Source organism: Chanos chanos, chromosome 3, assembly GCF_902362185.1.
Source record: "Chanos chanos chromosome 3, fChaCha1.1, whole genome shotgun sequence".
NCBI lineage: Eukaryota > Metazoa > Chordata > Actinopteri > Gonorynchiformes > Chanidae > Chanos > Chanos chanos.
The window spans coordinates 19,528,704-19,548,864 of NC_044497.1; the positions used below are offsets into that span (position 1 = coordinate 19,528,704).

Consider the following 20,161-nt stretch of genomic DNA (forward strand, 5'->3'; position numbering starts at 1 on the left):
GAGAGAGAGAGAGAGAGAGAGGGCCAGAGAAAGAGGGATTTTTTTTGTCCCAAATGGACCACATTTGAAGTGGAGTCAGAGAGCTGGAACAGCTATCCCTGTGTCAGATGATCATTAAGGGACATGGCATGCATCTGGACACAGCTCACGGTGGTCCAGACAAGTGTGGCTGTAAGACACCAGCTAATCTCGCTTCATACTCTCTCTCTCTCTCTCTCTCTCTCTCTCTCTCACACACACACACACACACACACACACACACACACACACACACATCCTGCAGGCCTAGCGTCTCCAATTAGACACAGTGAATTATCTAATGGTCTGAACCTCTCTGGTGCACACTGAAATAAAAGATGAGCTTTTCATTAGGGTCAATTTACATACAAAAAAAGGGAGATGGCTGATCGTTCTAATTTCCAATTACACTTGAGTGTTAATAATGTATTTGTGAATAGCTACTTCCCACTGCACCTCAGAGCTACATAGCTTTTAAAAGTGCTCTCTCTCTCTCTCTCTCTCTCTCTCTCTCTGTCTCTCCCTTTCTAACAGACAGCTTAGCCTCATTACTCCATGGTCAGCACTGTAGAAGTAAGCCTACACACCTCCCTACGCGCGCCTCAGAGGAAAAAAAGAAATATCTGTGTTTCATAATTGGACGCGTCCATGCTTTACTCATGAGATGGACTATGACTGAGGAACATACTGGTTGTCCAAGAGTTTCCTGGTACCTCACGGTTTACAGTTTACTTTGAATTTGAGTAAGCATGACAATATTATCTTTGCAGTGCATGTCATTTCTAAAGACATGTTTCAAATGAAATGAAAATGCAGGGAAAGATATTCAAACCAACCAGTAGTGTACACAACTGCAAATTTTTTTCTTTTGCACTTGGAGGCTCAAGCTCAACTAATCAACTAATCTATGTCTAATTGAACTAACATGGCCTCGGGAATATAACAATGCATTTGTTCCCCTTTCTTGGGAGTGAATAAATCTGCTAGGTAATTTGATATGGTTTCTCTAAATTCATCGCCACACTCTTAGCATTTGCTGGCCTGCATTATTCTTCTCCATCTCTGTTTTATATGTATATATTTTTAACCTACCTTAAAAGTTCCTTTTCTAAAGAACTGTAACCTCTTGACAGCTAGTTATGTTCAAAAACTTTGCTAACCATTGAGCATACGTCATGTTCTTCGGTTGAACTGAGCTTTTCTACTCATTCATTTATTTAGCTGTTTTGTATGTTACAAATGGTGTAACTGTTAAAATGTAAGAATCAAAGAAAAATATTATTGACTATTAACAATTAGCACAGCTGTCATTTACTTCCATAAGAGTCATCAGTGGTGAATTTGTCCTTGTTCTGAACTGAAGCTGACCCAAGTACAGTGTCTGCTCTGGATGTGAATTTAGGATTTTTTTTCACCCACAAATTCCTTGGGCTGAGGAAAGTGGTAATATAGCTTTTTTCACACTATTAGAGTAGAGTACTTGAGAGAATAAACACTATTAGGCTTATGAAAAAAAGTTTTGAGAATGTCTTGAACTTAGATTGTTGCTATGGCCAGACAACAAACAGAGATTTGGTACATTTGCCATGCCAGGTGTTGAAGGACTCTTGAACATTTGAAATTTGAAGACATTGTTTTTACTTGTTGGGAAAAGCTTGAGTTTATACTTTGGAATAGGGTTCTTCGCAGTATCTGGACACAAAGTTAAACTTCTGTTATCTCATTTATATGTGTTAATCAATCCAGTTAACAGCCCTGTCAATGCTCCCTTACCAACAGCACTCAACAATATAAGCACTATCCCCAGAGATTCAAACATAAGTCATTAACCCTGACTGGGACGTCATGAATTGAATTACAATTCAAACATAAATCATTAACCCTGACTGGGATGTCATGAACTGAATTACAGTTCAAACATAAGTCATTAACACTGCTTGGAATGTCATGAATTGCATTACTATTCAAACATAAGTTATTAACCCTGAATGGGATGTCATGAATTGAATTACAATTCAAACATAAGTTATGAACCCTGAATGGGATGTCATGAATTGTATTACTATTCAAACATAAATCATTAACCCTGACTGGGATGTCATGAATTGAATTACAATTCAACTATAAGTCATTAACCATGACTGTGATGTCATGAACTGAATTACAATTCAAACATAAATCATTAACCCTGAATGGGATGTCATGAATTGAATTACTATTCAAACATAAGTTATTAACCCTGAATGGGATGTCATGAATTGCATTACAATTCAACTATAAGTCATTAACCCTGAATGGGATGTCATTAACTGAATTACAATTCAACTATAAGTCATTAACCCTGAACGGGATGTCATGAACTGAATTACAATTCAACTATAAGTCATTAACCCTGAATGGGACGTCAAATTCTAAACCCACTCCCTCATTACGGATCGACTCACCCCGTTGGCTGTGCTGACAGCCTGGTAGTAGATGCTGTAGCTCTTGTGAGGCAGGAGAGGGGCGTTCCAGTAGCCATCGTAAGTTTTGTTGTCTCCTATGCTGAAGGGCACGGGGGTCTGGATGTGTGAAGCTGGGAACTCTGCGGTGAAGTAGTACTGAGAGTTAAGGAGCGTGGCATTCTGGAAATGGATGGGTACTGGGTAGCACCGCAGAATCTCCGCAGCTCTCTGAAACCGACGGGGACGTTCCTCCTCCACAACCACCTGATACACACTGTCAGGAGGAGACAGGAGGAGATAACAGGATCAGTCAAGTCTGGGGTACTGATTGGTCACTGAAAAATATTGATTAAAAATGCCTTTTTAAATGAAATTTAATGATTATGTACTTCACCAAAGCTTCAGAGAAAAAATGCCGGATTGACAGTTTTGTGTACTGGTATTCAAACACCTCATTTTGAAATTGGAATGAATAAATTCATTCTTACATTGAATCATATTATTAAAACATTACACATATTATTAAAACTTTATGTGTCAGCTCTGTGATTATTACATTTCATACATTCTGAGCATGCTTCTAGGTTCACAAAAAGAGAAGAACAACAACAAAAAAAATATAACTGAAGTGGTTTACAGGATTTCTCATCCAGTTGTGTATGCCAGACAAGCCCTCAAGCTTTCAAGTTGACATATATTTTGGAAGTCTAATTACTTTATGGATTCCACTGGCAGATAGCACATGTACGAGGTGGCCAAAAAACCCCAAAACCTCCCCTTCTGCACTTATGGTTCTAATCCAAATGAGTCCAGATGTAACGAGAGCCACATACTGAATGGGAAGAGAGAGAAGAGAGCCAATGGGAAGAGAGAGAAAGCAAACCGAACGGCCCTGACAGAAGCAGCCAGTCGGAATGAACCGGCCAGCTAATCTCTTGGCTCTTGGTGCTAAGATTTGGCCCCTGGGCCACTATGGCCAGTGACACACTCCGGCATGGGCACAGGGGCCTCTCACAGTCGAGTCTGGGCAGGTTTAATTAACTGGCTAAAGCCTGGAGCTTGTAGAGGTGGCAAAAATTCAACTCCACAAGGAACAGAGCTGCCATGTAATTTATGGCATGAATAGGACATAGGGAGAAATTTAAATGATATGAAGAAGGAAAGAAGAGAAAAAAAGCTTTCATATGGAAGGGTCTTGCTTCCCTTTATGTTCAGCTACTGGAACACTGAACAATGACACGATGGAGGACGAGCTTTGGACGGACATTCCCGCAGTGTCCAGAATAATAACAGACAAAGGGGATGTCCCCTATACGACAGGACAGTGACCCCTATTCTATTCTATTGTATTCTAGCCCCCCATGTATGGGGAGGTCGCAGTTTTGCCTTACAAGGAAGGAGAAAAAAACCCACAACTACGAATTCACCTGCAGGAATGAGATCCAGAGGAGCACTGAGGAGTTGGTACGTGGGAGCTGTAATGAAAGGGAGCATAGAGCGAGATTTCTTTTCTTTTTCTTCTTCTTTTTTTTTTCTCTTTTTTCTTATTCGGTTGGAGGATCAAGTCTTAGCCGGAGCTCAAAGCCTCATCTTCTCTAATGCAATGGAGAGGATATTGGCTGGCGGACTGAGATGGAGAAACAAATGAAATGTGGGAGAAATTACGAGGGGTCCTGGCCAAGAAGGGCCTTTATTAGTAACGGTACATGGCAGAGAGGAGCAGACCACTGGCGCCTCAGTCATAGCCTCCAATAAGATTCCCTCTCTCCTCCCCAACAGAACAGGCCCAAGACAAATTAGCTTTGCAGGTACCCCAACCTTGACTCTATTTGCTGTTTAATAATTCAAACACAGAAAAGGTCAAATAGTTCCTTTCATTCCTCCTTTATCAAAGTCCGAGTGAAGGGTAAAGAGACGGACACATCAATAATGGCACGACTGATAAAGGCTCTGAACTTCTCAATGGACTCTTTGTGAAATGTGCTGCAACTACATTTCCAGCACTGAGTGAGTCTAGCATGGAATTTTTCATAACATAACATAACATAACATAACATAACATAACATAACATAACATAACATAACATAACATAACATAACATAACATAACATAACATAACACAACTTCATTGACAAAGTTCTCTTCTCAACATGATGATCATTTGGATCCTAACAAAGTAAAAACATGGAGAGAGAATAATTCATAGTAACTTTACTGTATTTAATGTATAAGATTCAAGGAAGCCCCTGTCAAATTTGTAGTATAAAGAAATCCTTTTAAGAGTATAATGAAAAGTAAAGATGTTTCCTCTCAGGCTTTCAGTTCATGACAACCTAACAATTTCCATGACACAATGGTCAAATATTCATCACACAGAGGCATTTTCACCATCCCACTAATCCTAAATCCACATTTATTAACCCATTTAGTCCAAAGACAAAAGACAAAACAGAACTAATACTTCTCTGTGTGTCCTCACATTAGATCACTCTATTCACATTACTATCTAGATTGGTAATTGGTATAATTAGTTGCACATATTCTTTAATTTAATTGAGATTTTTACATTTAATAGTCATGGATGGATTAAGCCTCTAAGGTTAACAGGATTAATGAGTTCTGCATGTGAATAATTTGTTGAGTTAATTATTAATTGTTGGCTGCATGTTGAATCCTGATATCATAGACCATAACAAATCTTGTCACACACATCACTTATGAAATGTTTAAAGCTATCACGGGTGACTGTTTGCACAGGTGTGACCGGAAATGTAAGGAAGACCATGCTTGGGGCTTCATCTTTTTGTACTTCATATGTCCACAAAAATCTGTGCTATAAAATTCAGAGATCTTATTTAGGGCTGTGTTTGGGATGGCCATGAGTAGCAGGATGTTTCAGCTGGCCTATATCACAACCACGGCAACAGAGAGACCAAGAGAAGGATCCATTCAATTTCACTGAAATCTAATTACAAAAAAAAAGAAAAAAAAACTTTTTTTTGAAAAATTCTATTTTAGGAGTATGGAAGGTTCTTCTGCCAGGTTGCATTCTCTGGAACATCTGTTGTGATGCTATGTCCTGTGGACAGGTTTCATCACACCTTATAGATTTCAAATGAGGCAGAAGGTAGAGAAACCTCAAGGCTTTTTCGACATGCACTGAGGATCTGAGTTCAACTGGAAATGACCCGATTACGCGCCCTACATGTGAATAGACCCTGTGCTCTACTTAATCTAACCCTAAAATTTCACAAACTACTACAAGCTGTCTTGTCACCTGAAGTCTATGATCATTAGAGTAATACCATTCAAGCAAAGAATATCATGCAAATGTAAAATGTGACCAAGTTTTTTAGACCAAATTTACAAAAAATATTAGTTTAGCAGTAGTTTAATTTCAAAATTCACTATATGTATGGTGAAGAAGGACTTCTGAGTGATTTTTTTCTTTGTGTGTTCATGTTGCACACTGCAAAGAAGCAGAAGCGTCTATTCAATAGGCGTTAATTAAATATTCCAGTGCCCTCTCTCTACAAAGAGATCTGCAGCATCTGTAAGTCCCCTCTGCCCTGTTGGCACGTGCTGCTATTCCACGCACTACTATTCAACGATAAAATCAAATGTAATAAAACATTAATTACAGACAGAGAGGCCAGCGAGAAACACGAGGTTAATTACGTCCCTTGTATTAAGAAGAAGGAAGGCCAAGGCAGAGTCATGGCACCGGGGACAGAGAGATGGAGAGCGACAGGGGTGGAACGGGACAGAAAGAGGGGAGGAGAGGAGAAGTGGTGCCTTTCTGTAGAATTTAGGGCCTCTTTAAAGGCCACCCATTATTTTAAGGGCCTGTCGCCACAGTGATTTACACTCTTCCTGCCATATTGAGCAGGTGACATTGCTCTAAGCCACTGGAACAAATTGCCTTTAATAGCTCATCTTGTCAGGTTTTTATCACAAATATGACAGGGAGGACATGTGGGTGAGGGCATCCCAAACCCCTTTGTCTCTCCATGGAATTAGAAAAAAATAATAATAATACCAGGATGGTAGATCATAACAAGTGGCAAAGTGTAATTAAAAAGACCACGTGGCAAAGGGGAAAAATAGCTTAAGTCTTCTTACATCTTTTGAAATTCATTTGAAAACTGAGGCAATATTTATAGTGAATGATTCAATAACTGCTAATTTCAGCTTTTTCAAAATGATGTCAAGCGAAAAACACAGAAGAGAGAAAATGGGGGGGGGGGGGGGGGGCACCGGAGAAAAATAACAATCTGAGCATTAGGGTTGACTGGATTATTATTATTATTATTAATAATAATAATAATAATAATAATAAAAAAACAGTCAAAATATGCTCCGAGGCTACCTGCAGAGTGTAGATATAATTGTCTGAGAAATCTGATTTCTGATACTGCTCACGGATAGCCCAGGGATCCATAATATAAATATTTTTCTGATATATCACTAATCCTCAAAGTTCTGTGACTATAAATATCTTCTGCTTTTCACCCTTAGGCTAAAGCAAGTCCGAAAGAAAGAAAACCTGAACATGGCTCTACAGCCCGATGGCTTCTTCTCCATCCGACTTTCAACATTTCACAAAATCAGAGCAGTTATCGCATTATAGCCTTATTGTGCTGGACAAACCCCTTTCTCGTTCCTCCTCACTATGTTTGCATGAGTCGGTCAGTTAAAGCATATTGCCATAATTGCACTGTGCTGACCTATTTTATCCAAACACAAGAGTTAACTCCCTTAGGAGACAGTTCACTTAAACAGTGTTTCCAGTACAATATCCTGCACAGTGTCTGCATCTAGAAAGGTGCTTGTTTTTGTTCCTTTTTTTTATCCACAATTCTAAACCTCTTGGGCCAGATCCAGTTTTATTGTATTGTCACTGCTGTTTGCAAAAAAACTGATCTAAATGATGTTTCTGGAAAACAGAGGGAAAGAAAAAAAAATCTTCTTTAGGACAGATGCTTTGCTGAGTTTACTGAGAAAACAGGCAGTGATTTGTATTCATGAAACCAGCCATACATTTCATCCACAACAATCAATAGCTGGTGCGTAATAGCTCCCAAGCTCTTAACCATCTACTACGCAGCTACCCAGGGAAATACGTTTTAAAGGGGTTCAGATTGGTCTTTGTTTTGCCTTATCAGGTAATTGGCTGATCCTGGCTCCACAGAGGCCTTAGGGGGACTGAGCAAGGTCGTGAAGTTTTCTACCCCTGCAGGCATGCTCCCTCACTCCCAACAGAGGGACCTTAACTCTCCGACATTTAATCCAGCAATACTGCTCTTCCCTACGACGGCATGCCAGCATTCATCACTTTCATTGTTCTCGCTCAACTAAAGCAGCACGGCCATGGAAAACCATCTATCTAATTAATAAGGACCAGCAACACACAAGGCTTCCAGGCCAGAGTGTGCCGTTGGAAACGTCATAACAAAAATGTGACGCTGTCCGGAAAGCAATCAGTGGGGAAGATAACGGCTGACGCGAATGGAAGCTGGATCCGACGACTGTAATAAGAGCTACCTGGTGCTGCTATCAGAGATGGAACAAGCTCAGAACTTTGGATGAATTGGCCCCGGCGAAGCTCAGCGCTCGTTCCAGCGGAACTTTCCAGCAACCTCGGCTGACACCAATTAGGCCGTCTCTCGCCAAGCTGCCAGCTCTGTTTCAGATCCGCAACCCTGGCGACCGCCTACCCATAATGGCCCTTCCACCCGGCAGTGACTGAGCTACGACCTGCCACTGGGATGTATTTTTCATGGGCTCTGAAAGGGAGGAATGTAGGAAAACGATTAGGAGATCCACCAGTTCCTTTCCTTTGCTTCACACCAGCGCAAGACCAGCAAGGCCTGGATACTTTTTCATAAGATGTGTCTTTCAGACCCGAGTAATCACACCATAAGAAATCTGCATAGATATCATCCACTACTTTGTACATATCACCAGTTTATAACTGCAAAATGACACAGTATAAACTCAAATGTCTTGGTAAAAGTTTATGTAACAAAGTCTTGCTTGTTTAACCCTTGTTTTTTCAGCACTGCTGTAAAATCCAGTAGAACTCATCTGGCATGTCATGTTTCAGAGAAATTGATCATCATGTTTCAGGAAATTCTTGAGCAGGGACTGGCCATACTTTTGATTTAGAGTGTGACTAGAGTAGCCGCCTGCTTTTCTGGTCCTGACCATGCCTCAGTGGTACCTCTGACTCCATTATTTACCTCCTCACCCATAAACTAACCTCCAGGGTACACAAATGAAGGCAAACTGTACAGATTAAATGTCACTTCAATCTTCAAACTTGCTGAGGCTCCTGTGTGTCTCTCAGGATGGCAAAAAATCACTTTTCGGAGGCCATGAGAGAGAAAGTGCAATGACATGTAATATGCCCAGATCTTGTTACGAGCTAGGTCGTATTTTATTATGCGAGTCTGTGATGTGATGAGGAGGCTGTTGGACTGAAGAGCTAGAGAAGGATTTTCAGGGCAAGTCATATTTCAGGAGGAGAGAGACGCCACTACGGCTGGTCATAACGGGGAATGGAAGTGACTGAGAGGTGGGTAGTATTCTGTTTTATTTCATCAAATGAGAACTCAAGAGAAGACCACCCAGGGCAACATATGTCCTCAAATTAGAGAAATACCACTGGGATCAGTCTGTGAAATAAAATGTTTTCTCCATCAAAAATCTATACAGCAGTGAAAAGTTTTAGGTTGGTTTTGTGAAAGGTATAATCACAGTGAAGGAACAGAGGACATCAGGTTCAAATGAACAGCTCTTTCAGATGTTTGCCTCCTACATTCTCATTCATAACACATAACAGAAAAAAAAAAGATTTCATTCTTTTCATCTCATCATCTCATCTTTTCACTATAACAAAGAATCTTCCGGATTGTTTTTAATAGAAGACATCTTTTTCTTTCTTTAAAAAAAAAAAAGGGAGCATCCTTTCTTTCAGGCCCCTCCATGTTTCATTGTCACTGATATCTCTATGGGTAGAATGACTGGAATAGAAGGACACTCTGCTGGGACTTTGGGGTTTTGGTGGTTACGACCAAGCCTACCATTGTCCCTGCTGCGCTCTCATGTTCTTCTGCTCTCAGGCCCTGTTCTCCTTCTCTCTGAGGAACCCATATGTGTACACAAAAACCTCCCCATAACTCTTCACACAAACCTCTAAAACAATGCCCAGCTCTCTACAAGTTAAAAAAAACAAAAACAAAAAAACCCCACCTCTCCTCTCAAGCAAAGCATGAAGCACAACAAGGAACAGGATACCTTGAGGGATAAAAAGCGAGAGAACAGTCCAGTAGGAATGACTCCTGTTTCCAGAAATAGAGGAGTGCAATTCGTTTACTCTCTCTCTCTCTGACAGTTTTTCCGGTTCTGTTTTGTATTGGAGTTAGCAGCCTTAGGTTTGGTTTAGCAGACAGAACTAGGGTTAAGGGGCTTTATGTAGTGACAGGGATGGTGCTGTCTCCATTGTCGTGAATCATTTCTCCTACCAACTGTGACCGAATGAGAGAGAGAGAGAGACAGAGAGAACCACGGGCTTGGCATGAACCCCTGGGGCGGGGGTGGGCCACTCTAACGCTCTGCGTAGGAGACTGGAGGCATGAGCTTAAGAAGCCGTGACTGACAGACGTGACCGCTAATCTACTTACGCCGTAGGAGCAAACGTTCCCCCATCATTGGAGGCCATTGTGCCAGGCTCTGTGTAGTTCTGCCAGACCGGTCATCAAAATGCAACTCATCAATGGGCAATTGCTCAGAGTGAGGCCTGCACAAATATATAGCGACAGACCTATCTAAAGCTGACAAAGGGAGGCAAATATAGCTTACGCACATCCCTGTTAAATTAAAATCCAAAATGCTGCTTGTTCCTACGCGTTCCCACTGAAAAGGAAAGACAATCTTTATTTTTTACAAACCGATCCAATCATTTTTGATGACTGCATTCTTTTGCCATGTATCAAGGCAAAACATCTGTTATCTGAATTTCAAATTCATGTCCTCTTAAGCCGATTAGCAAGATTCATTATATTCCGTTTACAGTCCATGTTCCTGAGAATGCTGTGCTGTTTCTACAAACACTAATCCTGTAATTGAGAGAATCTACGACACATAACAACAAAGAGCCTCAATCGTAATGGTATTGACTACAAGCCTTTTAAACTAACCAGCTCGGAGAGGATCAATACTGTCAAAGAGGCGTGAAGCTGTCACTTATGAAATTGCAGTCAGATAAACACTGGGCTTTCTCTAAAACTCAGTGGTGTCTTGGTCCTTATTTCTGTTTATTTATTTATTTTCTTCAGAATTGTTCCACAGGAACATGTGTTGTGAGGCCCCAGCCTTGAGCTAGGAGAGCATCACATGGTTGTGTATGGTGCTCTGTATAATGAAACCGCTACCTTTAGTTTCTCCCCTGATGCTAAGATCTGGCGTCCTCTTTTTCAGAACTGTCATTCTGTCGTCTAAAGTGCTCTGGAGAGTGAGAAATACCCTCAGGTGTGCTGCTTTTCATCACTTCTTTTCCTCCATCTCTCTCTTTGCCAGGCACAAATCCGTTCCTCCTCTTTCACAGAGGCAGGGCAGATGAGCTAAGCTTTGAATGGAAATATTCAGTAGCTTTAATTATGTCATTTAAGCACAGGTGCATCTGGCTGTGTTATGTAGTCCTAAAATTTCACACAAATTCCAATAGCCCCCAATCTTAGGATGGCTTTATAAGCCACACCAGACAGATTATTAATCCTCCATTTAAAAGCTTCATCTATCTAAAGACTTTTGTATGGGGAAGTAATTACTCAATTGCATTATAACAATAACTAAGACTGTGTATCATGTATTTATTTCAGTCTGGAGTCAGCCCTTTTTCTACCCTGAATTACGATGCTGTTGTGACACACTCGCGTCCTTAAAATGCTGTACTATCAAAACATGGTTGTTATTTAGAGAGAGACAGCAGCTTGGTCTCATGAAATAGATGGCAACTTGTGAATAAACATTAGCATAATAGCAACATGTAATATTAAACAACAACATAATAATGTCTGAGATTTTTTTGTGGGGAGAATGTCAATTTTTGACAAAGTCGCAACTCTATCCACTCTATCCATTCGAGACCACTTTGTCTCATTATTGTTTTGTTTTTATTATCTTTTCGAATATTATCTCAGGGAAGTGAGATTTTATTCAAATCTCAAAGTAATATGAAGAAAGTTAATAATGGATAAGGTAAGGGTGTTGGTTACAGGAAGTGATAATGCCTTGATAACTCTTCACACACAACATCATATTGATTGACATACACACTGAACACCCACGGTTTTCTAAATGTCATTATTTGACATCTTGGTTCATAGAGATACTTTATGCCAAAGATAATAAGCTGTGCACTAAATCCTCAACTTTACATGCAATAAAATAGCTAGGGATTACCCCGCATGTCAAGATAACATTAATGTGGTAATTAATGAGACCCATGATTCATTAAAACCTGCAAATGGTAATCAAGATGACAACAGAGCTGATGACAGGGCGTCAGACCACACTGAGATTTCTAAAATTGGTCCTTCTTTGGATTAAAATGAGTCCAGACAACAATCTGCTTTTCTGATATATCCAAGGGGAAACCCCCTAAACCGAAAACACATGTTAATGGTGAGGCGGGTGGGGTGGGGGTTGAGCAGCCTGTAACACCCCCACAGGCCGGCGATACTCAAACATTTCATGGTTGGGGGGTGGGGGGGAGGGTGCTGTGACACCTGTCAGGTTTTGAGAGAAGCAGTGAAATCCAGTCACCCAATCATGGACTATGGAAGAAATCAAATATTCTCATCCACTCCGAGTCAGAGAAAGAGAAGTACTTGAAAAGTGTGCTTGTGTGCTCTGACATTTCAGCAAGGCCCAGGAACCTCAAGTGTGTTTTGTCACCTAGCTTTTCAACCTCCATTAAAACGGACTCAGACAAGACTAAGACTCTGTGTATGGCCTTTAATTCTTCATGCCGAGGCGGATGTGCGAAAAACACTTATGTGGTTTATTTATATGGCTCTGTCTCTGACTGAGAAGAAGAAAAAGCCACAGCGTGACATTCCGTGAATGAAACTGATGGAGTAAAAAGGAGGCTTTTGTCATCTTTTGATTTGGTGCAAAAATCACATCAATATTTAGCAAAATAACTGCAGTTCAAGCTGAGTGTTATCTGTGCAGCAGAAGCCCGTAGACTGTGCTAGCCAGGCAGAGCGGGCCCAGTCATTGGCACGGAAGATTTAAATCACATTAATTCATTTAATCACTGGCAGATATTAGTCAGTCTCCAGTAAGTGTATGTGTGGCTGTGGGAATGATTAAAGGATTGGCAGGGCTGAGATCATTTAACAGTCTCTTTAATACAGTGCAAGCGACCACTTCATGAGCAAGGAACAAAAGACAGAGAGACAGACAACAGTACGGGGGAGAGAGAGAGAGAGAAAGAGACAGACGGAGAGAGAGATAGAGAGAGAGAGAGAGAGAGAGAGAGAGAGGGAGGGAGAGAGAGAAGCACATATCATAGAACAGTGACAATATGCCAGCAGTTCTCTGGGTGATGAACAGCTTTGCATCTACCTGCTGTAATCTGTGTGCACACACACACGCACACGCGCACGCACACGCACACGCACACACATACTCTACATTTTCACAACCAAACACTGTAGGATGAAACACACTGGGAAACATAAGCGCCGACACTGGGAAACACAGGCGCCGATGAAACACACTGGGAAACACAGGCGCCGATGAAACACACTGGGAAACACAGGCGCCGATGAAACACACTGGGAAACACAGGCGCCGATGCACAGAAGCTTGCACACTCATGGGAAAAGGTGAGCACCCACTGGGAAATGCTATGTTCCTTGAATTTTTAACTTTGTGACTACTCTGGAAACGTTACTGTTGTCCCACCACTCAGTGTTTTCTAAAAACATCATCTTTAATTGACAGGTGAGGCTGTGAACTTATTGGCTCTAGGCCACAAGGTCCAGAAGTGAGCAATCAAAAGTGCTGCGTTGGCTTTTACTTTGAGATTTGAAATCGAGGCTATTGTAAAGGTAACTAATTTTAGACACGTCATCGTCGTTCATATTAAACATTCTGGGAAATGGATAAGTTTTTAATTAAACTTAGAAAGGACAGTGGTAGCACTCTGAGGACACTCATTCACACCAGTAAGCTAGGCCTAGTCAGATAAGTGATGCTGGCAGCAGCAGCAATGGGAGCAAATCGAACCTCTCCAGAAGTTTAGATCTGGATGATATTCATCAAGCGCACATCCTCCAAAAGAAACGCCTTCCTTCTGAGGGACTAACAGCTGGACTGGTGAGTAAACCTGTAACTGTATAAGAGTGTTTGCAGTAGCGGGTCTAGCTTGGATGGCGCCCTGGGCGAGCCCACCATTCTGCGCTAACTGTAATTTTTATTTAGACAATTTCCCACAAACCAGAAAAAATGCAACAATATGTCGGTGAAACTATATATTCACTGTCTTATGAATGAATTGTGGTTTATTTGGTAGCTTTGCATTAGTACTGTACAAAGTTAGAGGTGCGCTATTTGACGGATTCTCCTGCTCCCCCTGCCTCGGTGCCCACTCTGACAAGGTTAATTGACCCACAAAGTGACATGATATCATTGATGTGATGTGCAAATGAGCGATAAAAAACCGATCGTGCAAATATCACTGGCATCACTATTCCGGATTTTTGGTGTGGACACCCCATGCTATCCCTTGCAAGATGCCACCCTGGGCGACTGCCCATGTCATCCATACCTAAATCCGCCACTGAGTTTTTCAATGATATTAAGGTTGGTTGCATTACTCTACTTGTTGAAGTGGCAATCAGCGTACCAATTTGCGTCTTGTGTGGTCTATGTGTTGATTTCTTGTGCCAGTTTCTCTATTTGGCATTCATTTTACTTGCTTGGTGGAAGAGGGAATTGTTTGTTAATCATTTTTTTATTTGTATTGATGTGGTTGTTGGTTAGAAGAGTGACATCTGACTGACATAGGCATATATGGTGGTATGTCGGTCTTTGCACAGTTTAAAGCTTATAGCATTACGTTCCAAGCACCCACCAGGAAAAAGTCAAATCAGCGCCTACTCTGGGAAATGTCTAAAATTATAATCATACATCACAAACAGTAGATCTGTACAAAAGAGTGTAATGTATGGCTTAGTCTGCTGCCTGTGATAGAAGCGTAATACAGAAAAATCATAAACCATTCAGTTAATAAAAAAGTAATGACCGTTTTCAAACGTTCATTGATATTTATGAGAATTCATCTTGACGACAGTCATTAAAGTGGGAACTGTGTGAGCAGTTGGTATTGTTCCTGTAGTGCTGATAATGGAGTTAGACTGGCGTCAGGTTCATTACCTGTCTGTAATGGCATAATCCTCATAACAAGATAACGTAGAGATAATTTGCTCAGTCAGGCAGGGGTCATCCAGACCAGTGGGGACCTTATAGAGTGTTGTTGATTTGTCTTTTGACCAAAAGTTTTGAGACAAAAAAAGCCTAATCCAGTTGGTCTTATTTTATTTTTTTAAACACATGGAGGTCGACCATCCTGCTGGGAAACCTGTATTTGTTTACTGAGATCAGAGCTGTATGCAAATCCAAAAGAAAATCATAAATCAGACCACCCTTGACCACGGTTTGTGGGCTCAGAATACCTGGACAGGCCACATGAAAGACACGGAGTGGGACAGGAGATTAGCAGCAGCGTGTTGCATGGCGTGAGGCAGGCTTTGTTCTTATCTTCAAAAAAGCAAAGTGCCTCTCATATGGATCAAACGTACAAACAATAAAACTCGGCGATAACGACAATGAAAGTTCATCAAACTGAGGGCAGATCTGCTTCTGTCCGTTTGAAAGCATTTCTAATCGATCTGAACGGAGGATCAGATACTGCAGCACGCAGGTATGTAAAGGCAATCAGCCAAGGTAGTGAGCCAAAGACTGAGTGTATGTGTGTGTATATGTGCTTTTGTAAGTATCTGTTCATGCATGTTTCTGTGTGTTTCTGTGTGTGTGTGTGTGTGTGTGTGTGTGTGTGTGTGTGTGTGTGTGTGTGTGTACTTGTACAGCTATCCTTGTGAGGACCAGTTTGAGTTTTAGACTTTGGGAGTGAAGACTTCTTCAAAGGGCTGTTTGAGAGTTAAGACTTGGTTTTAGGGTTCAGATTAGAATTAGGTTTAGGTTAGGGTTAGGGTTGGGATTATGTGTGCATGATTGTTTTAGAGTGTGTGTGTGTATGTGCATGTATGTATGTGCGTGTGTGTGTGTGTGTGTGTGTGTGTGTGTGTGTGTGTGTGTGTGGTATATGTGGTATATGTGGTTTATGTGGTGTGTGCGTGTGTGTGTGTGTGCTGTAGTGACCTACCTGACTGGAGCCCCTCTGCTCTGAGCAGGTTTGAGCAGTACTGTCACTGTGCTGTCTGTTTGATTGAGAGGAGTCTCCTGATCATAGCCAGGCATGTGGGGAGCTAACAAAGAGAAGGAGAGAGATAAAAAACATTACATCACTTCAAACATGCATGCACACACACACACACATACACACACAGCCACACACGCAAGCACACTCACACGCGCACACACACACACACACACACACACACACACACGCACATACATACATGCACATACACACACACTCTAAAACAATCATGCACACACATACACACACACACACACAAATCCACAATTAAATCCTGTCCCTGTCGTATAAATGCTGCACTCAAACAAATGTTTATGGTGAGTACATGTTAAATATGGGGTAAAAGCACTAAAAGCAAAATCCATTTTAATTCTACAGAGACTATTACAGATTATCACGTTTGCTATTGAAATTCCAACCTCTGCACAACATAACATGCTTTTTTGTTTCATCAGCCGTAACCAATGAGGCCTCACCGGATATTTTGGTGGTAAACTGGGTGATGACCGGTGGCCCATAGCCCTTAATGGTGCTGGCTCTGATGGTGAAGGAGTAGGTAGAGCCCGGGTACAGCCCGACAAACATGTGTGACGTCTCATTACTGGGCTTCAGAACTTTCCCGCTCTGATTGGTCAGATCAAACTCAGGGTCAAAGGAGCTGACTGCCTTGTAGAAGATCTGAAAGGAGAAATATTCCAAGAGATTTTCAGCATATTTTTATATATTTGAATCTGGACCATGATATTCTGGACCAAACACCACAGATGAAATATGAATCTGTGTACATCTATCTATATGTATGTTAGTGTATATGTATCTATATCTATAAATCACATATACACACAAATATACACCTATGTGAATGTATGTGTATATATATAAAGAGAGAGAGAGAGAGAGAGAGAGAGAGAGAGAGAGAAAGAGAAATGGGGAACATAGATAAAATGGGGTCCTTGCTAATCTGGAGTTCACATGGAAATAACCCTCTCATGTGGCCATTCCAGCAGGGCACTCACACCAACTCTCTCTCTCTCTCTCTCTCTCTCTCTCTCTCTCTGCCACCTCCATTATTGAGAGACACCTCTGAGCTTGGTTGTTTCTGTTCCATCATTTTTCTTTTCTTTCCTCTTCTCCACTTGAGTGTGAGATTAGAGGAAAGAAAGAGAAAGGGAATGTGCTGGTGTGGAGAGTTGCGTGCCCACTCCCCCCCCCATTACCTCCCCACACCCCGTCACCTCTCCTGCCTTAATGTAACTTTATCGGCGTGCTGAAAAAGCTTCATTTGAATAAATCATTTTTTTGCCACTAATGGGATGCTCTTTCCATTTACAATTCTATTCTGATTCCAATTAAAGAGCATAAAGGAAAGTCAGAGGGGAGGCGCGGTCTGGAGTCATCAGGTGTGAAATACTCCTACTCCTCCCCTCTCCTTTGCTCCCCACACTCCTCTACCCCCTTTTCCTTCCATCCATTAGTCTCCATTGCCGCTCGTGGTGTGGAGGATTTGAGATAGGGTGTGCTGTTATAATTCATAGAAGGAGGGAGCGCTTTCCGCCATGGATCCGACAAGGCAGACAAATGAGCCGGCGCACACGTAATGACACAAAGTTTGTCACCGAAAGTGTGCTTACGAGAAAGAAATGACTCAAAATACATCCAACACTACATGACAATCATTTTCATTTATTTGGTCGGAAATAGAGATGGATCTACATGAATTCTACCGGAGACTTTTCTTTTCTTTTCTTTTCTTTTCTTTTCTTTTTTTTGTTACTCTGTGGACTAAAGGTAAGCAATCACCTTGCCACAGGAGGGCCGGCATACATGTAGATTTTCATTTCAACAAAGCACTCATCCGCTGGATTAGAGGAAGAAATGAAATGGAACATGCAGTCTTGGACTAATCCATTGTATCACACATCGGGACACTGATAGCCCTAGAATACGATTTCATTCAAACTTCTACATAGCAAGCAACTCAGAAAAAGAGTATTTTCATTGTGATTCTTTGTTAAGGTGTTTGAATGGCCACTAATAATACAATTTTTTTTTTATAGGAGCTTGATTTAACATAGGCTAATGAAAAGCCTATTAAACAATGCCCCACCACAACCATTATCATTCCAAAAGCATGCACCTGCTTCATCTACTCTGCTTTAAATAACTACACGGCCAATGAGGAAAAGATGTTGATCGTACAGAGAGGTGCCTTGAAGTGCAAAGAGCAGACAGCTCTCTCCGAATGTCACTGCAAAATAACAATGGTGGAAATCAGTCAGCGTCTAATGAGGCTGAAAGCCTTTGATTCGCCCTTCTATCCACTCAAAAACACCACAGATCATTCTCCTGACACTCATGTCATACACAGAGGAATGAGATGACAGAATGTAATTTCATAATGTGAGCGTGTGACAGCTTAATTGGCGAAATATCCCCCAAATGAAGTTCTGCTACAATGGCTCTTTTGAATGCACCAAAAAAAAAAAAAGGAAAAAAAAAAGTTTTGAAAGTCGCATTAAGCTCTGAAGCCCTGAGTCCATCACGTTTTTTCCTCTGATGCTCTGTCGCTTACAAGAGCTGCACACGGTATCTGACACAAATGCAACTATTACTATAAAATGATAAGATTACATTTTAGGTAGTACAAGGGATGTTGTCAATGGTATAGAAATGTCTCAAACCTACTTTAGAACCCTGTTTTTGTAAATGTAACATGCTCTTTCTAGTCCTGGGTTTGCCCACATTCCTGCACTGACGAGGTGCTTGTGACTCTGATGCTGTGGTATGCACTGTATGTTTGTCTTCTCCTCATGGAAAGTACTCAGGGCTCAGACTCTGTTAAATACTCCGTTTTAAGAACACGTTCAAACTCCTTTTCTCCTGGGCTCCCTCTCATTTCTATAATGTCTACTTCTCCCCAGCAGTTCACTGTGATTTACTGCTCTGGCCCATGCTGACATTTCACAAAGTCAGAGTGGACGACCAGACTGGGATTGCCAGGGAACACTGCAAGAGTGGGAGCGGGGAAAAAAAAAAAAAAAAAGAACATCAGTGGGTGACAGTTGCTGTAATTGTCGTGGTCCGCAGTGACACAGTTTTTTAGTTTATGGTGATTATCTCACCCTGTTCTGGGTTGAGACTGGCTCTATCTGCAAAGCTCAGCTGGTAATAGATTGTGTTAACAAGCTTCTGTGCATTCAAGGCTTAAGGTTATTAGGTGAGATTTATTAGTCAATTAAGAACCAGGGAGTGAATGAAAGATGGGGGCGTTGGTGCTGTGCTTGCCAGGCGGAAGACTTATGTGTGGAGCAGGCGTGCTCTGGCTGACGGAGACTTTCAGCTCTGAGACTTACCTCATACTGCCGGATGATTCCGTAGGTCTGAACGGGCTCCCGCCATTTCAGCGCAATCTTCTCCTCATAAGTGCTCCCCTGAACAGACTCCAGCGGTACCGCTCCAGGTACTTAAAACAAAAAAAAAAAAAACAAATGTTAAAAACGAGAGACAACCAGGAAAATCAGAGAGCGAGACAGAGAGAGAGACAGAGAGAGAGAGAGAAAGTGGATGGAGTCCGTTGATCCTGTGGCTATTGATCGTTGACAACATCTAAGCGCCAACGTTGCTCTTGTTCCTGTTCCAGATCAATATTCTCATTCACACTCATATGCAGGACAACAACCTCACACTCGAATCACGTGCATCCATCGGAGTAAGTGAGATCATAGCAAGTCTGATCATATTCTGCAAAATTCAGTCAAAGGGAATAGCCAAAAAACTATGGGAGCTTGAAGGCCTATTCATTCTTCCATGAATCCTCATTGGTGCTAGGCAACACATGTTTACTTCGACCTTGACGTGTTTGAACACTCTCTGTTGATGCAGTTCTAATAGAATTCACTAAAAGGCCAAGCTAGACTACTGCATTTATTTATTTTTATTTCGGGACAGGAACACAGGAAGTGGGAGTTGGTTCTTTCTATTCTGTATCCTGAAATAAACTAACATTGGTGTCAAGGCCTGCTTTGCGCAAGCAGTGAAGGTGGAGAAGGAAATTAAACTTTCATTTCGGCTTTTAAAAGACTGGGTTATAGGATCTTCTGAGGGTGAATCACTTTCGAAAGTTCAAACTAGTTAATACTTAGAAGTCATCTTGCAAACTCTGAAATATGTATTTTACTTTTT

General features: G+C 41.4%; 1 protein-coding gene across 1 annotated transcript in view; it reads right to left on the reverse strand.

Annotated features, from left to right (window-relative positions):
- Positions 1–20,161, reverse strand: part of LOC115806363 (receptor-type tyrosine-protein phosphatase mu-like) — a 141,980-nt gene that overhangs the window by 58,860 nt on the left and 62,959 nt on the right. Inside the window, exons 8-11 of the mRNA XM_030767037.1 lie at positions 19,333–19,442; positions 16,456–16,657; positions 15,923–16,025; positions 2,463–2,736 (exon numbers count right to left, since the gene is read on the reverse strand). Of these exons, the coding sequence (XP_030622897.1) occupies positions 2,463–2,736; positions 15,923–16,025; positions 16,456–16,657; positions 19,333–19,442 (689 nt within the window). The remainder of the gene's footprint in view (positions 1–2,462; positions 2,737–15,922; positions 16,026–16,455; positions 16,658–19,332; positions 19,443–20,161) is intronic.